Below are 16,654 nucleotides of genomic sequence, written 5' to 3' on the forward strand. Positions count from 1 at the left end.
AAAAAGCTCAGCACCCAGTGCTCCATCACAACCAGCTGCAGTTTGAACATGCTCAGTCCCAGGCTTCAGCAAGAGTGTGTGAAAACCAGGTTTATTTGGGCAGGGTTGGATGACGCTGACAGAGAAGCATTCACTCCTCAGTGTGAAAGTGGAAGGAGCTGAACTTTGATCTCTGAGACAGGCAAACTGAACATGAAATAAAACAGTGGCATGCTGGACTTAAGCCGGCCTTCCTACTAAAATACCGCACGGCATGACTTCTGTTCTTGATTTTATCTGTTCCACAAGTAGACTCTAAGACTTTTCCTTTGCTTTTCCTCCCAGTCACTGGAGCTGTATTAAGGCCCAGCAATTCAGCCATCCTGGCTCTTACATTTCGATCCTGGTAATTTTAAATGGTGGTATGACCCTAAGAACAAATACTATTTCCTTCTCCACCATATTTTGGTTGTTCTGGGACACGTCCTGCCCTGTAATCAATAGAGCTTAAAAATAAATTTACATTGTGCTTTTCAAACGTAGAAATATTTTCCCAAGGAGAAAGTACAAGTTTCTTTTACAGAGAAGGTAAATATTTGTGCGCTGTGTGAAACAAATAGATTCAAAGCAGCGGAGGGGTAAATATTATTTCTCAAGTGAGCTCCACGACGTCTTTTCTCTAGCCAGGAATGTATCAATGTCAAAGCTTTCCTTCCTCCCCTCGTGTCACATCAAGGCCCACCTTCCCCGGCGCTGCTGCTGACCCACAGGGCTCTCGGCAGCACACGGGCCCCATGTGGACAAAGCATTTGGCAGGGCCCCAAGCGCTCCCTGAGACAGCGGGGGAGTTAAGAGGAAAGGTGACCTGGCTGATAATAACCAGAGGCACGTGAACAATATTTTTCTTGCTACGCGCAGCGTGACAGGAATGCTGTGAGAAAACATAAAGTGCGCACACATATAGTAAGGCTAGTTCCGGCGGGACTCCCCACGGCCGGGCCAAGGGCTCTGCTTGGTGCCTTCGGGCAGCCCAGGCCTGGCACACGCACACGCACACCAGCCCCAGGTCCCGCCGTAGCCCGCTTTACCACAAGAGAGGCCTCCCCCTCACACCTTTAGCTCCGCCCACCAAGACGCGCGCCGAAATCGCGCATGCGCAACACGTCTTCCCATAGGGAAGAGGTGCGCCCTCACACACGCACGCACTCAGACGCCGCGGCCCGCCTCTTGCGATTGGTGGTGGAGCGCCCTTTCTTCCCGCCCCCTCCGTGAGCCGCCTCTCTGCCATTGGCCCCGCTAGCCGGCGGCGCTAGGCGATTGGCTGCGGGTGGGCGGCGCGGTGGGCGGGCCGGGCCGGGCCGGGCCGGTGTCCGCCGTTAGGTGAGGTAGGGCCCGGGCCGTCGCCGCCGCTTCCGGGTTCCTTGTGGAGCCGCCGCGGAGGGCGATGGCGTAAGTGCGGGGCGTCGCTGCGGGGCGTCAAGGGGGTTGCGGTAGTGTCACCGTCCTGGCCTCAGTCCTAGCAGGGCGGCGGTGTTTGTGGTGCCCTGGACTGGGCCGTCTCCTGTGCGGCGTTGCGAGGCGGTGGCGGCCGTGGGAAGGGGCGGTGGGGGCGTTGGAGCGGGCTGCCCGAAGCTGTGAGTGCCACACAAGTTGTAGCTGCGTGTTTTTTTCTGCATCTCTGCGTGCACTGAGCACTCGGGCCAGGAGTGTTTGCCACTGGGAAGCACGGGGAGCTTTCACGAAAGCACGCTGAGAGAATATTCACATAACCGTGGGCAGTGGCGGGGTTTGAAGTCCCGCTTTGGAGGGAGGACTCTTGCCTCAGGGTGCGGCCTGTGTGTGTGTGTGCCATGCAGGTGTGCTTGTGGACACATCGATGCAAGTGTGGATTTTGGTCGTGGTGAACAGTGTTGGCTGAGTCTGCACGTGTCCAGCACTTCTCTGTGGGAAGCCCTCGTCCTTTTCTGTGCTGTGCTGGAGCTCACGTCTTATGGGAGGCAGCCGGGGGAACTGGAGTGCTTCGGTCTGGAGAAGAGGAGGCTCGGGAGAGACCTCGTGACTCTCCAGTTGTCTGGAAGGAGTTGTGGAGGGGTGAGAGTCGGCCTCTTCTCCTGTGTAACTAATGATAAGCCTGGAGGGAGCAACCTTAAGTTGCACCAGTGGAGATTCAGGTTGGGTATTAGGAGAAATTTTTTCCCATGAAGAGTGGTGATGTGATGCACAGGCTGCCCAGGGAGGTAGTGGAGTCACTGCTCCTGGAGGTGTTCAAGGAAAGTGGAGATGTGAGACCAAGAGACATGGTCAGGGAGCACGACAGGGGTGGGCTGGCAGTTGGGCTGGGTGATGTTAGTGGTGTTTTCCATCCTTATGTTTCTGTGTTGAAGGAGGGCACTCTTTTTGGGTGAGCTGTTGGAAAACTCTGGCATGTGGAGTGTGCATCAGCTGCTCTTGGGTAACTGTCCCTTTACATAATTGTGTTGTTAGGGAAATAAGCTACGAGTTGACTGTTTGTTTTATGGACAGCTGTGGAGTTGTCCTGTGCTGAGATGCTGCTTTCTCCTACCAACTGATATTCTTTTATAACTTCCTATAGCACTTGTTGCTGTGCCAAAATGTTTGGGTTGGCTGCAGGCTGGCACAGGTGCTACTGAACATCTGCATTTAGCTTATGAAAGGATGATGTGATGGATGGTCATAAGATTCATTTTCAGTTTTGATTTCTAGCAGACTGCTCCCTTTTCCCCCATAGTCTGACAATATGTCAGAGGAGAAATTTAGAGGGAATGCTTTGGAAAAATACATGAGAAGTAATTTCATGGAATATTTTAGAGGCACAGAGGAACAGTGCTGCTGTGCAGACCTAACAAAGAGGAAGACAAGAAATCTGTCGTTTTGTTGAGTCTGCATCAAAGAAGATACATTTTTTTTCTAAATAGAGTGTACATAGAGTTTTCTAAATAAGCGTACATAATTCTTCTAACATTAGAACTACACAAGCTTTAGGTTCTGTTCTGGTTTTGTTTTTTTCTAAACACCAAAAGCTACCAACATTAGTGACCAAGCAACTTTCCCATGAGGAAGTTAGGGAGGCATGCTTTCCCACCCATCCCCCAGTTTAAAAGTAAATGAAAAATCATGCAAAGTTCAGTTGGGCACTGCTGGACAAGCAGTTGGGTGAATAAGGGGTATTATCTGTTGGTTGCCACAGTAGGAGTTGATACCTGATGTCTGTACTTTTAAAATAAATAATAATAAGAAGAAAATCTGTACTTCTGTTTGTTGTTGTTTTTAAAGGGCACAGGGGGTTATCTGTTACAGTATTTCATTTTATTTTTTCTAAAGGTAACGTTGGAGTACCAAAAGCATTTGTTTTTCAAAAGATTTGAAGTAAGAAATACATCGCTTCTGACACCTTTGGATACCTAATCAATAGATTTCTGCTAAAAATCATCTTTTTCATTGCACTTTTTTTTTGGATGTGATACATGTCTAAACCACTGAAACTTAATTTTTGTTTTTTTTCCTCCTTCTCTCAAGAGTGTTAATATTTAATGTATTTGCTGCTTTGGCAGTTGGTAGTTCCCTTCTAGATAAAGCAAATCTCATCAGGTAGACTGCTGTAAAAAATGATTTTTATATCTTAGAGCTCCTCAATTCTGATTTAATTCATTTCTTAAGTAAGTGTATTTTCTAATGTGGGCTTCTGTAGTGTGAATAGGGTGTAGCTGGTACCATCCACACCGCAGTCTGATAGGTGTGTCACCCGTTTCTATTTGAGGCTGTAGTGCAACTTGTTTACAGTTTATTGCTCATTAGTCCAAGAACTCCAGCAACTTTGCTTTTCTTCCTCCCTCTTTACTGTACTTGCTGGCTCAGGACAGCTGAGCTTCCTGAGCCGGCTGGGGACTAGTTGGAAGTCACTGGACTCAGCTGGAAAGTTTGGAGAGAGCCAAGGTTGGCAGCTCTGCGTTCTGTGAGGCGTGCCAAAGGTGCATCCAGATGATGACAGGTTCAGTGTACCCTGTGCAGCAAGTTCACCTGAGTTCTGTTTACATTTGCAGGGTTTCGTTCTGATATCACTCAGTTATCTGAAGCTCTCATTTTGTACCATGTTTTCCTGGAGAAAGGAGTGGATGGATAGGGCACAAAAATACCTTTTCCTTGCTTTTCTTTAAGGAAGTGTTTACTACAGATACAAAGCATCCATGCACATTGTCTGAGTACATTCATTTAGACTAGCAGGATTTATTTCCTGCTGGTGTTCTGAGTGTAATTGTAACTCCACCTTCTAGCAAATAGTGTAGAAATCGAGAGTTAAGTGTTTTCAGAGTGGAAATTAACTTTTAATCATGAGGAAGCAAATGTGCATTTTATTTTAGAAAGCACATTTTGTTTTTCTTTCCAATTAACAAATACTCAGTAAGCACTTAATTTTTGTGAAAATGCAAGCAATGCCCATGGTGAGTTTAAATTCCTATTTCATTTCCCCCATACATTTTAATCATGATAAGGGTTTTGGTGGTGTTCTTGCCGGGGCAAAGTCCGAGTGTGATAAGGGATCTGGGTATCAAGGCTGTTGGATTTGGGCTTCTTTTTTTGTGTTTTTCTCTTTTTGTCTTTCCAGTCTAGCTTTTGAGTGGGCTTCTGTCTCACTTTTTGGGAGTCAATTCTTAGCTACGCATGTTTTCTGTACGCTTTTAATGATGTTGTTCAAGCAGAGATTTGTCTTGGGGTTAAGAGCAAGCATGTCAGGCTGTGGTTAATCTAGTTTACTGATGTGGTGTAACTGAAGTATGTTTATGGGTAGTTGATGTGGATGCTTCTGAGAGATTGGCTTCTTAGGAATGGTGTATTTGCTGTGGAAGTTCAGTCAGGTTTGGAATACTGGATGCGGACTGGAAATGAGGTGCATTCCCTCAGGACTGCAAGATTACTTACCTCAATTTTTCCATCACTTACATCTTTTTAGTACTGAGAAAAATTGAATAATTTGTGGCTTAAGTAATTAATTTTGTTAAGTCTGTTAGGTGCATGTTTCTCCTACAAATAATGCTCTTCTGACCAGGAATAGTAGGTCTGAAGAAACAGGGAAGCCTCGCATCTGCAGCTGGATCTAAAAATGCACATGGGAAGAAGACCCCAGTGTTTCAGTGTGCCATCACAAACAAAACTTTGGCCTTCTGTCTGCCAGTGTTCCACACATCTCATCTGTGGGCAGATGACTGCATGACACCTTAAAGGACTGCTGTGACAACAAGTACTGTGATTCTTCCACTTTGGTGCCTCCAGACTCTGCCTCTTCTCTTTTTGTCCTCTGAGGAGGAACTTAATAAGCTTATTGTATGTGTTAACATGGCATGCAGTCATTAAAGCTACTAGTGATGTACTGAATAGTGAAGATGTGTTTAAATTAAAAGAAAAAAAAAAAGTGTGTTGTTGTGGTTCTGGAGCATTCTTTGTTTATTGAGAGCATCACAAGACAGTGGACACCTTGATAAAATGTAAATAAATGCAGAAGAGGTACATGTCTATGTGTAGGTCTTTCTTCCTTGTTGCTGTTTTCTGCCTGGTGCTGGCAGGCTGTAAGTCTCTTCCCATCTAGCCTCGTGCCTCCCAGAGCTCTGGAAAGCACACTGCTCCTGCACAGTAGTGCCCTAGCAGTTCACATTTAAACTACAGGTACACCAAGATATTGGTTAATGCTCCCATGAAGTGCAGCAGTTGGGTTGCACTCTTGTTGGACTGCAAAGTGACTTTGGCCTTAAGAATGCATGTAACAGCTGGACATTGACAGCGGCTGCTATGTGTTCCCGGAAGACCACACCACTTCCTCTTGATGCTGCTGGTGGTCCTTATCCCACCTGTTTGTCCTCCTTTGCCATATAAGTGCACAGGGATGTGTTAAGCTAATCTACATAGGTGGAATTGCTTTGTAATCGAAATGAACACCTGTGCCCCTGAGATCCACGTGCATCCGGTGCAGTGCTGCCTGTTCTGGACACCAGCACTTCTACCACCATGTAGCTCCCTCCTCAAGGGTCTCAGATGAGGTCAGTGTGATAATGCATCAGCGTGCAGCTCCAAAACTCGCACTGATGTCTGACAGGGGGCTCCTGGGCTTAGTTGTGTGTGAGTTGCAAATGTTATTCAGAAAACTTACAAGGATATCCAGCTTATGGTTGGGGTAGTGATGACAAAAAATGATGAATGTGGACTCTGAATAGGTAGTTTCAAATCCTATGGCTTCCAGTCTCTGACTTGTGTTAGGGCCATAACCATTTTGAGTATCCTGACTCTGTATCATGTATTGTTGGCTTTGTTTCTTTGGAAGTATTTTAGGAAATGTGCGATTTCCTGAATTGCTAGGAATTTCAATGGTAGTTTCTTAAAAATTCTTGGAGGCTTAGTGTTGTCTGTTAAGGTAGTCCTTATTATTTGGCAATGCATCTACTGTGGTCTTGATCAAAAGAGTAGAATTTAGTTATTTTTTGCAGTAAGGGAGGAAAAAAAGGTTTTCTTTTGACTCCATGCTGGAGTGTGTTCATCAGTTTCTCCAGTTCTGCCATTCACAGACCCAGGTCTCCTGAAGGCAGCCTGTAGTGTGTCTTCTATTATGATGGGGTTTTCATTAAGGTATTGTGAATGTCTTACAGCAAATTACAGTGCCATTATGTGATTTAATTAGTCATTGTAACAGCTCTTCTAAAACAAGGACTTCTTCTTAAGAAATGTTTTTGAGTCATTCTGCTTATCTCTGTTTGTGAGGAAGCTAGGTAGTGGATTCTTTGTCACCACTCCTGCCAGCAGTGTCTGGTGGTGGAATTTCTTTTTTGCAGTGTTTTTTGCTTATTATTTTCTCGTTCTTTCCTCCCCATTCTGTTCCTTCTTATCAGAAGATGTGAACAAATTGCTAGTGTTTGTTAGTGGGGCTGTGCTTGTTCTTTATTTCAGACCATAGGCTCATATCACAGAATTGCGGGAGTTAGAGGGAACCTTAAGAGATGACTGAGTCCAATTCCCCTGCAAAAACAGGGACCCTACAGCAGGTCCCACAGGTAGGTGTCCAGACGGGTCTTGCTATCTCCATAGAGGAGACTCCACAACCTGTCTAGGCTCTGTCAACCTGTTCCAGTGCTCTGTCACTCATACCGTAAAGAAAATCTTCTGCATGCTTGTATGGAGTTTCCTGTGTTCAAGTTTTAGGCCGTTACTCTTTGTCCTGTCCCTGTGTGCTACTGGAAAAAGCCAGGCCTCATCCATTTGCCTCCCACCTCCCTTTTGATATTTATAAATATTTACCAGATTCCCCCTCGGACTTCTTTCCCCACACTGAACAGACCCAGGTTACTCATCCTTTCCTCATACAGGAGGTGCTCCAGGCCTTTATCATCTTTGTGGCTCTCCACTGAACAATTTCTAGGAGATCCCTGTTTTTTCTTGAGCCCCTTGTTGCAGAGTTCCTCACCAGCAGATCATAGTTCCAAGGTACTGTATTTTTAGAACTAGGAGAGAAACAAATGTGTTGAAAGTGAGTATTTCCAACTTCCATGCTTTGTTCTCAAATTCTATTACTGAGAGATGGTGTGGATACCACAGGACAGACTGGATAAATATTAGTCCTTCTGCCTTTTCAAAGATGATGTGCTACTTATGTTCTTTTGCTCTGGATGGAAGGTGTGGGAGACTTCACACAGAAAAAATCTTTTTCTCTTGAAGGCTGAATGCTGACAGCAAGACTGGCTGCCAGGAGCTGGAGGGTGTTTAAAAAAGGGAAGAATTATTTCTCTGTAAGAAGGCTTGACAGCTTATGTCCAAGGGAGAAAGCTTCAAATGAAACTAATGCAAGAAAAATACTGCCGTGTGATTACAAATGCTATTGAGTTGAGCAACTCCCTGCTAATCATGCTTAATTAATATAACCCAGTTGCAGGGTGATTTATGGGTGGCTTGAATAAAGGCGTAAGATCAGAAGGACTGGTTTTCTATGCTCTGTGTAACAGCAACGCTGTGTAGTCAGTTTTTACAGTGACTAATGCAAATCCATTGTGAAGCAAGGGAATTAGTGGGCATGCTGGATTAATAGGTTGTGGAAAGTTTTGGTCACTCTTGATTAGTTGGGAGTGCAGCCTTGAGCCTTTCTTTTCTTCGGGGATGCAGAGTCTGCGCTGCCGGCTGAGTGCACATTGCAGTGTTTGTAGGATGCCAAACGGCAGCTGCCTCGAGCTGTAGGCAGAGCTGTGTTGAGTACTGATACCTCTGTGCAATCCTGTGCTGCATTGGTCTTCATCTCCACCTGAATTTTTGCGTACACGTGTGATTGCATTTGTACTGCCCAGGGAGAAGATATGTAGGTAGAGATCTGTGTGGCCTCTGCTTCTCAGAGGAGGTAGCTGTACTTCTTTGATGTCTCTGCAGAACAGGTGGTCAAACTTGTTGCTTTTCTGAATTAGATTTTGGCTTAATGCTGCTCGCGTGAGGAGTGAAAGTCTCGTATCAAGTTCAGCTGCCTTTCAACCTTTGGGCTTCTGCACATACCCATAAACAACCTGATGCTTCCATATGCTGACATAAACACATACTTCTTTCTTATATATAGAAGGAAATCAGCTTTCCCTGCTTAGTTACTGAAGGAAACAATCAAATGTAAGCAAATGCTTTGGTTGGTCTCCGTTTGCTCAGTAGCTGAAAACTGAACTTGTGAATCGTTGTCTTGGGCTATGATGACTTCTTTGCTGGTACAGAGAACTGCCTTCTTTTTTTCTCCTGTGTCACCCACAAAAATCAGGAATAAGTTTATAAAATGCATGAGTGCGTGAATAGAGATTTGAACTAAAATAGCCTTTAGAGAGTGGTTCATCTCTTCCAGAAATAGCACGTATCCTTTTTGCTTTCGAATAATCTGGTTTCCGTTCTGCATATAAAAATAAGTACGGAATACATGAGTTACTGGGGATTTAAGACTAAGGGCAATTCCCTTGTAATGAGCTGCAACTGCTGCCTGTCTGGAAGGAACGTATTAACTGAGCAAATTTCTACTGAGTGAATATCAAGTGTGTGCTTTGTCTTGGTATCTTGTTGGGCATTTGAACATTCTAACACAGTCCTACTTTAGTTGTATGTTCTGCTGCTGTTTGACTCAGTGCTGCAGTACAAGAGTTGTATCAACTTGTTTCTATTATGTGCTGTAGGGGCAGTCAGGCTACTAAATTTAGAGAGCATAGTCTGGGATATTGTTGATCTGTAATCTGGTTTAGGTAGGCACCTGTCTGGAAACTGTTTCAGCAGACAGCAGTCTTCTGCTCTGTGTTTCTGATCTAAAGAAGAAAGGATATCTCAAAGATGCCACTGAAGGAATAAAGCAAATTCATGTTTTTGTGTAGAGGGCTGTTACAGACTGTTTAACATGGCATGTACTTAATTTTCTCCACAGTGTGATGTACTTAGAACTAATTTTTAATTTTTTTTTTTTTTTTTTCCCCTTCAGTTCTATAGGTGGTGGTACAAAGACAATTTAGCAATGGATCAAAGAAAAAATGATAGCTTTGTCCCAAGTATCACACAGTTGGAAGACTTCTTAACAGAACACGACTCCAATGTTGTTTGGCTGTTAGTAGGTAAGGTGAATTTATGTTGTTTTGGTTAAATGGTTGGTTGGGTGTTTTGGTTTTTTTTGGTGTACTTTTAAACACGCTTCTCAAAACGTTGATATCTGGCCAAAAGACATCAAAGCATTGAAAATAGATTCTTACTTGTCATATGACTATTAAGTGATGTACAGCATCATCCTGCTGAGACGTATGGAAACTGAATCCAGTGTGCCCTGTGCACAATGCTCAACAAGTGCTGGAAAAGAAGACCTCAGTGAGAATTCCTGTCCACAGAATAAGTTTTCTCTAACACCAGATTAAGCTGTTGATAAACTGCAACACAATAACAGGATTGATGTTGTAGCACAAATATGTCAGTAGCTGCTATTTGATACAGTGTACCTAGTTTGAATAAAGATATAAAAACTCTTGTGCTTAATAACTTTTAGACTAAATTGCTTGTCTCAGTAAGCATTTAAGCATCACATACTCAATTGTAGATTGTTTTTTTTGTTGTTCTTTTGTTTTTAAAGTTCCTGACTTAGGTATGTTAGTCTTCATTACATTCCTGCTATTGTTTTTTTTATATTTGTGTGTAGCTACTCTTATTCTCTGAATCTATGAGTGAGTGGGTAGGGAGAGCAAAATAATGATTGAGTTGTACTCAGATCAGAATGAGAATACTAGATGCGTAGGATGAATTTGGACTTGTCCAGAGACACATACTACCATCTTTTCAGCCCTTGTTTTTGGATCTGGAGCAAAAAGCAGCAGAAGGAAAGATACCTTTCTTTTTTTGACTTTTGAGGATTTGAAGCATATCTGTTGGCTATTGATGCACTGGAAGTATCTTTCAGTAGACCCAGTTGAATGATTTGGACATAGGCAGATTAGCTGAGGATGCGTTCTGAATGTTAATCATTTCTCTTTCAATACGCTGAAGTGGAAAGTTTTCACTCAGTATAAAATTTTAAGTGTAATCAAGATGAAAATAGCAGAAGTCACCATACTGCCAGTTGCTTATGATAAAACAAAAGATGGGTATGGAACTGATTTGTAAAATTCGTCTCCAGAACCTTTAAATGAAACCTAGATATGCTGAGGTTGTTCACCTAGTATAGAAGTCAATGGCAGTCAGCAGAATTTTTTCTTTCTCTGATTTTTCACTCTTCACAGTGGAAGCAAACTATTAGGAATACTACTTGGGAAGTATGTAGAATATAAACAATTCTGTACATCTGTACGATTCTTTATTCTGTACAAGTTAAACCAAAAGCTTTGTTTAGCTTTCTTACTTGTTTGTATGTTTCAAAGAAGAGTGTGTGAAACTTCAAGAAATTATCTGGTCTGTTCTCTTTTTCTAAGGACAGATAGACCTGGGTAAAATTATATAGTATTGAGGGGCTGCTAATCTCATTATTTCTAAGAACCTGCCTAGAATTCTGAAAGCAATGACAGAAACAAAATCCTGGTAGCCTCCTGTTTATGTGAGGTTTGGATGCAAAGACATTAAAGTAATGTTTATTAACCAACCCAGCTGCAACCATCCATCCTCTGTTTTTAATATGCTGACCCATGGCACCTTGTTACAACAGAACAAAAAAAAAAAGTCAGTAATTTATCTTCACTTGATAAATTCTTCACTTGATACCTGAAACAGTAAAAGAGGTGCTGAATTTTAGAAATGAACATGTTCTTCAAAGAGTTGTTGCTCAATTCTAGAATAATTAAAAAAAAAAAAAAAGTTTGATATAGTAAGCTGTTCCAGATGTAATTTCCAAAATGTAACTTAAGCAAAGAGGCTTTTAAAATAATGGAATATAATGATGAGAACAGTGTAACTTACAGGATCTGTCATTTAGTAGCAGAGACAAAATTTGTTGAGAGGAAAGAAAAGGAGTAAAATCCAGGGCAGATGTGAGGCTGGTGGCAAAGACCATGGATTAGGACCGTAGCACCTGGAAACTCTTAGTTTGCTGATTTTTTTCTTTAATTTTTTTTTTCCAGAATGTCACCTTGACATTCTTGGCTTTAAGTTAAGTGTCTAGTTGAACTTTAATCTCAAATTAAATGTTATGACTGGAATGAGACCCTCTTGAGTGTGAGTCATGCCACCTTTCTCCCTGTACTGCCAAAGAAGCGGCAGTGAGGAGCTTACTCATTTAAAAGCAAGGCGAGGTAAATGCTATCCATGGTGTGTGCCTTCACTGAATGCCAACAGAAATTTCTTTTCAGTAATTTAGTTTTCACTCTGCATTCCATGTTTTCATGCAAGCATCTGTGCAAAATCTGAGATTCAACTTGCTCTGTATGTCAAGCATCTTGCCTGGGTGTATGAGCTACTTGACTTTTGGTCACATTGGATCCATCTTCCAGTGAGGAAAAGACAAAGTCATACAAGTCTTTCTCTTCTGTCTTTTCCTCATTGTTCAACAAAGCACAGGAATTGTTACAAAGCAGTGGAGCATCCAGTTGCAAAAAATTGGAGGTGTTTTTAAAATCTTTTTTTGTTAACCACCTGAAGTCTCTTCACAGTGAAGGCACACCCAGATGATTTTCTGCACTTCAGTTTTCCCACAAAAAGAACAATAAATCTGAGTTAAAAATGAAGTACATACAAGTGGAAAACTTCTGTTATACAGGTCAGTTAGCGTAATTAATAGGGGTACTTTAAATGCAAGTGTTGCTCAATTTGCTACTCTGCTTCAGACGAAGGAGATTGGTAATTATCAAGTGCGAGTTAGAAGTAGTCTGTTCTCTGGCAGCTGCATTCCTCTTCTGGGTTTGTCCTTCTGGAATCTTTGAGAACCCTTGGAGTTAGAAATAGGTTACCAGCTCTTAATCAACTAAAGTAAAAATTACTTTGGGGATTAACAGACCTAATTCTGTTCTGTTCTGTTCTTTTTGTTTTAACATGTTTTTCACTTGACTGCTGTTTCTTTTTTTCTTTTTTTTCTTTTTTCTTTTTTTTTTTTAATCTCCTGTCACAGTTCATGTTTGAACTGTTGCCAGCTTTCTGCTAAGCCAAAGACTAGTCTATTTTTCTCAGGCTACAAGGATGTAGGAAATAATTTTGGATTTCAAAGTAACATTTTCAGTGTTCAGGAAATTTAAGTTAGAATTCATGGTCTGGAAAAGGATCATAGTATGGCTTCTGTGGGTCGTTTTGAGAATGTTAAAATAAGTGATTGTGTGGAATAATGCCAGTTATTGTGTGATCTATGAAATTTAGCTTAGTGGATGACAAGAAATGATAGTGAAACATATGGTTCCTGTAGCAGAGGCTCAACAGCCCAGTTTTTCAAACTTGGTAATGGATGAGCAGTGAAGAATCTATGCTTTTCTGAGCTTCCTATTTCCCTATTTTTCCTGTTTTCACACCTTTCCACTGAAAACACCCATCTAAATGTTCCATCAATATCAATTTAGTCTTAATAGGTTTTTATCAATTAGTCTTAATAGGTTTTTATCCAGGTCAGTATACTTTAAAAATATTTTAATTCATTTAATCTTTCAACAGCAACAATATTGTCTTGTGGATGGATTATCTACCTGACTTATTATAATTCCCGGAACATTGGACTAATCTTAACATTGGTTCTTAACAGACTATATAAGCATGGCTACATCCATATTGGTAAGTTATGATTACATTAATGCTGTTACGTGTTCATTTACAGCTTTTTATTATACTTTGGTATGCTAAAAACCAGCTGTAGCTAAAATCAAAGCACTCCCATGGTAAGGGATCAGCATGGATTTATTGGTCTTTTTTTTTTAAAAAAAAGTTCAATATTGTGCTTGAAGTGTAGTTAGAAACCCCTTGGCAGGGGGTTGGAATTTGAGCCTCCCATAAGGTCCATTCCAACTTGAGCCATTCTGTGATGAAATGTTGTTTCATTTCCTAATTGTTCATGGATGTCTTACTTTATATTAACATTCACTTGATGAAGTTTTATTGTCTGTTTTAGGCTTTATACTTTTATGAACATAAAATCTGGACAGTTTCTAATACCCTTTTCAAAAGCCTGCAATTATAATAATCAGTTTCTCTGAAAGGAAAAGGCTAGCATGAGCCCAGGGTCTGCTTGAATTAGCCTGCTGGTTTGATTTTAAGGGGCAACAGTTTTCTGCTCTCCTGTGCCTCTAGGGGCGGTTATACAGCATTTGAAGCATGGGTAGCAGCTGCTAGGGGGCCTGAAGAAGCACGCCCAAGCCTTGACTCCCTTGTTATAGCAGTGTCCTTCCTTTCCAAAGAAGCTATCAGAGCAACTAAATGATATTAATCTGTACTAGGAACACCGTATCTTGAATTTATGCTAGCTAGAACATTCCCATCAAAATCCATTAACTTAAATAAATAAATAAAATTTAAAATACCTTTTGAATAAGGTCAGTACAAATCACTTGGGCACTCACCCACATTTCAGAAATATCTGATACTTAGACAAAGGGCTGTAGCCCACAACCTCACTCTGATTGCACTTTTAACTTCCTTTATTCCTCCATGCCTTTCTCTCTCTGCTTTCTGGAATGACTACTTTAGTTTTAGTGCAACTATTGATCATAAATATTGTGAAAATTTAAAATAAAACAAGAGAAAACAACCTTACACATACCCATCTGCCACAGAGACTATCTCAGTGTGGCCTCAAGACTTTGAGAACTGTAATCTGAACCATTTTCAAATCTGAGTTTTTTTTAACACGATACAGAAAATTTTACTGACTGCTATAAGCTTTTATTAAAATTTGTGTGTGAAATTACTATTAAGTAAAGACAACTGGACATAGCTGTCAAAATATATGGCATTCTTCATGAACTTAATCAGTAGGAAGAGCATTAAATTCCCATGATTAACAGCTTACCTTCAATCTATTAATGTGACAGAGTTTTTTGTTGTTTTTTGTTTTGTCTTAAAAAGTCATGGTTTACTTAACTATGTGTGACTGGAGTGAAAAGCATTAGGAAAAATATAGGCTATTGCTTTGCCTTCTGGTCTTTTTTTATTCATTAATCCTTTTCTGCTGTAAACACAATTTGTCACTACAATTGCACTGAAAACTTGATAGCCATTTAAGATATGAAAAATTCTTCAGGCAAGAATCTTTGTTTCCCTACTTAAAGTCTTGCATACAGTGGCTTCATAGTAAAAATGTTCGAAATATCTTCCTTAAACTGTCTCCCAAGCTTTTCAAGGCATGCAGGCATCCCTGAGTGACTGATGTCTCTCTGGTGGTCTGCTGTATTCGTGGACGGTGCTGAATCTGGCAGCTCTTAGAGCTGTGTACTTTTTGTCTTATATATTCTGAGCTTCTCCTCTGAAAGTTGATGCCTTTTTGAAGGGAAAGCTCGAGATACCAAGCAAACACAGTTCAGATAATTGAACACTGCATTCTTCTCGTACAGAACATGAAGTGTCAACAAGTTGAGGCTAATGCCTGTAATCTCTTTCACGTTAGGTTCCTTTTCATTCTCTGTGCTGTCTGGAAAAGTCATGGTTCGTGAAATCTATTTCATCACAGAAGACATGTCTATCAGGTACAGATTTCCAAGGGGTCATTGTTCTAATGTATATTTAAGTATTGTAATTAAAATGCCATTTTACCAGTGAGCAATGTGGATATTTACAAATTTTAAAAATAAGCAGACTCTTTTGGTGATAGTATTTTGACATTGTTAGAGATAGACGTGTTGTTTGCTGATTTTCTGTTTTAGCATTATCAGTTGAAACAGTGTGCTGGATAAGATTATAGTTGTCCTTAATATTTGTAAATTAAAATATTCTAGAGTTTGAAGAAAACTATTTTTTAATAATCTCTTTTCACTCCATGCTTCTGCTCTTATGTCTTGAAGATTCATTTTGGCCAAGTAGTTTGTCTTAATACTGGAACTGAGAGTAATGTGTTTCATGAACTGCAGTCTAGCAAATAGTTCATAATGTTTTTTTTCTAATCATAAAAGTTGGAAAATATTGAGTAGACAATGGCTGTAGAGTTCTGTACAACTTCGACTAATAGGGTAATTGTGGAATATTATACTGTGAGACAATAATTTCTTTATCCTTTGATACTGCTTGTTCACTATTGAAACTGCAAATCTCTGCAGTGCATAAGGCAGCATGTCAAGAAGCTGCTGAAAGAATTTTGGGTGATTAATCTTTTAATTCCTGTTTTATCTACTTTAATTTAGAATCCAAGATGGATTTATCATATTTCGCTGGTGGAAGATGTACAACCCTAAACAGAAGCAGCATGGTAAGCATCTCAGAAGGGCTTCCAACTTTGAGTTCAGTTTACATGTTGTCTTCATGAAAGTACTTCCTTTGCACAATTGCGTGCAAGCTGTTGATTTGTTAATATGTACCTGGGTTATGTTGAAACATCAGGAAGTTCTTTAAGCTGGCTCGTTGATATTAACACAATAAAATAAATACAGGATTTATAATCAAGGACTCAACCTTCTCAACATAAACATGATTAATCTTAATAGTAGCCTTCATTAGCTGTAGTCTGAGCACAATTGACTCTGTACTGAGGTTTATAACCATGATAAATAGAGACTGTTGTTCTGAACTGATTTTAGTTTTCAAGATTTGCTATTGTGTCAGTATTTTAGTATAAAGTTACAATAAGGGATGCTCAGTAGTTGATAACTTGTCTTGCTGATATCTGTGGTCCTAGAAGTGAGGAAGTGAGGAAAAACACATTTATTTTTCTTTCTTATCCACAACTGACGAGGGAGGAATAAGACTGAGTAGAAGAGATTGATTCCATCTGCAGAATACACTTTGAGAAAACAAAAACAACCCTGTGATGTATTTTTAGACATTTATAGGATTAGAATCTAGTTGGATGGATGTCTCAAGTGCTGCCTTGACTTTTGAAGCATCACAGTTCCATTGCTAGTTCAAGGGGGTACAGAAATAGCATTTGAATGCCAATGAGGAGAGCATTAATTGAACTTAACTTTGAAATGAATTTTGGAGGGCCTTTCTCCCCCTCTGCCTCTCTCCTTTGGAAGTGGCCTCTGATGGTGCAAATTAAAGCCTCTTAGATTTGCCTGGAAGTTTGTACAGCTGTTGCTTA

The 16,654-nt window shown here is 40.8% G+C and overlaps 1 protein-coding gene across 11 annotated transcripts in view; it reads left to right on the forward strand.

The window, feature by feature from the left end:
• Nucleotides 1-1,320: 1,320 nt before the first annotated feature.
• BLTP1 (bridge-like lipid transfer protein family member 1) overlaps nt 1,321-16,654 on the forward strand; it is a 109,798-nt gene continuing 94,464 nt past the window's right edge. For 10 of the 11 annotated variants that reach the window (XM_052681556.1, XM_052681562.1, XM_052681563.1 and 7 more), the window contains exons 1-4: nt 9,464-9,593; nt 13,087-13,203; nt 15,029-15,107; nt 15,759-15,823. In XM_052681556.1, coding sequence (XP_052537516.1) covers nt 9,497-9,593; nt 13,087-13,203; nt 15,029-15,107; nt 15,759-15,823 — 358 coding nt within the window. In that variant the 5' untranslated portion in view covers nt 9,464-9,496. Of the gene's footprint in view, nt 1,429-9,463; nt 9,594-13,086; nt 13,204-15,028; nt 15,108-15,758; nt 15,824-16,654 lie in introns of those variants that run through there. The other variant, XM_052681555.1, reaches the window with a different exon arrangement.

This window comes from Tympanuchus pallidicinctus, unplaced genomic scaffold (genome assembly GCF_026119805.1).
Source record: "Tympanuchus pallidicinctus isolate F22 unplaced genomic scaffold, pur_lepc_1.0 scaffold2, whole genome shotgun sequence".
Classification (NCBI taxonomy): Eukaryota; Metazoa; Chordata; class Aves; order Galliformes; family Phasianidae; genus Tympanuchus; species Tympanuchus pallidicinctus.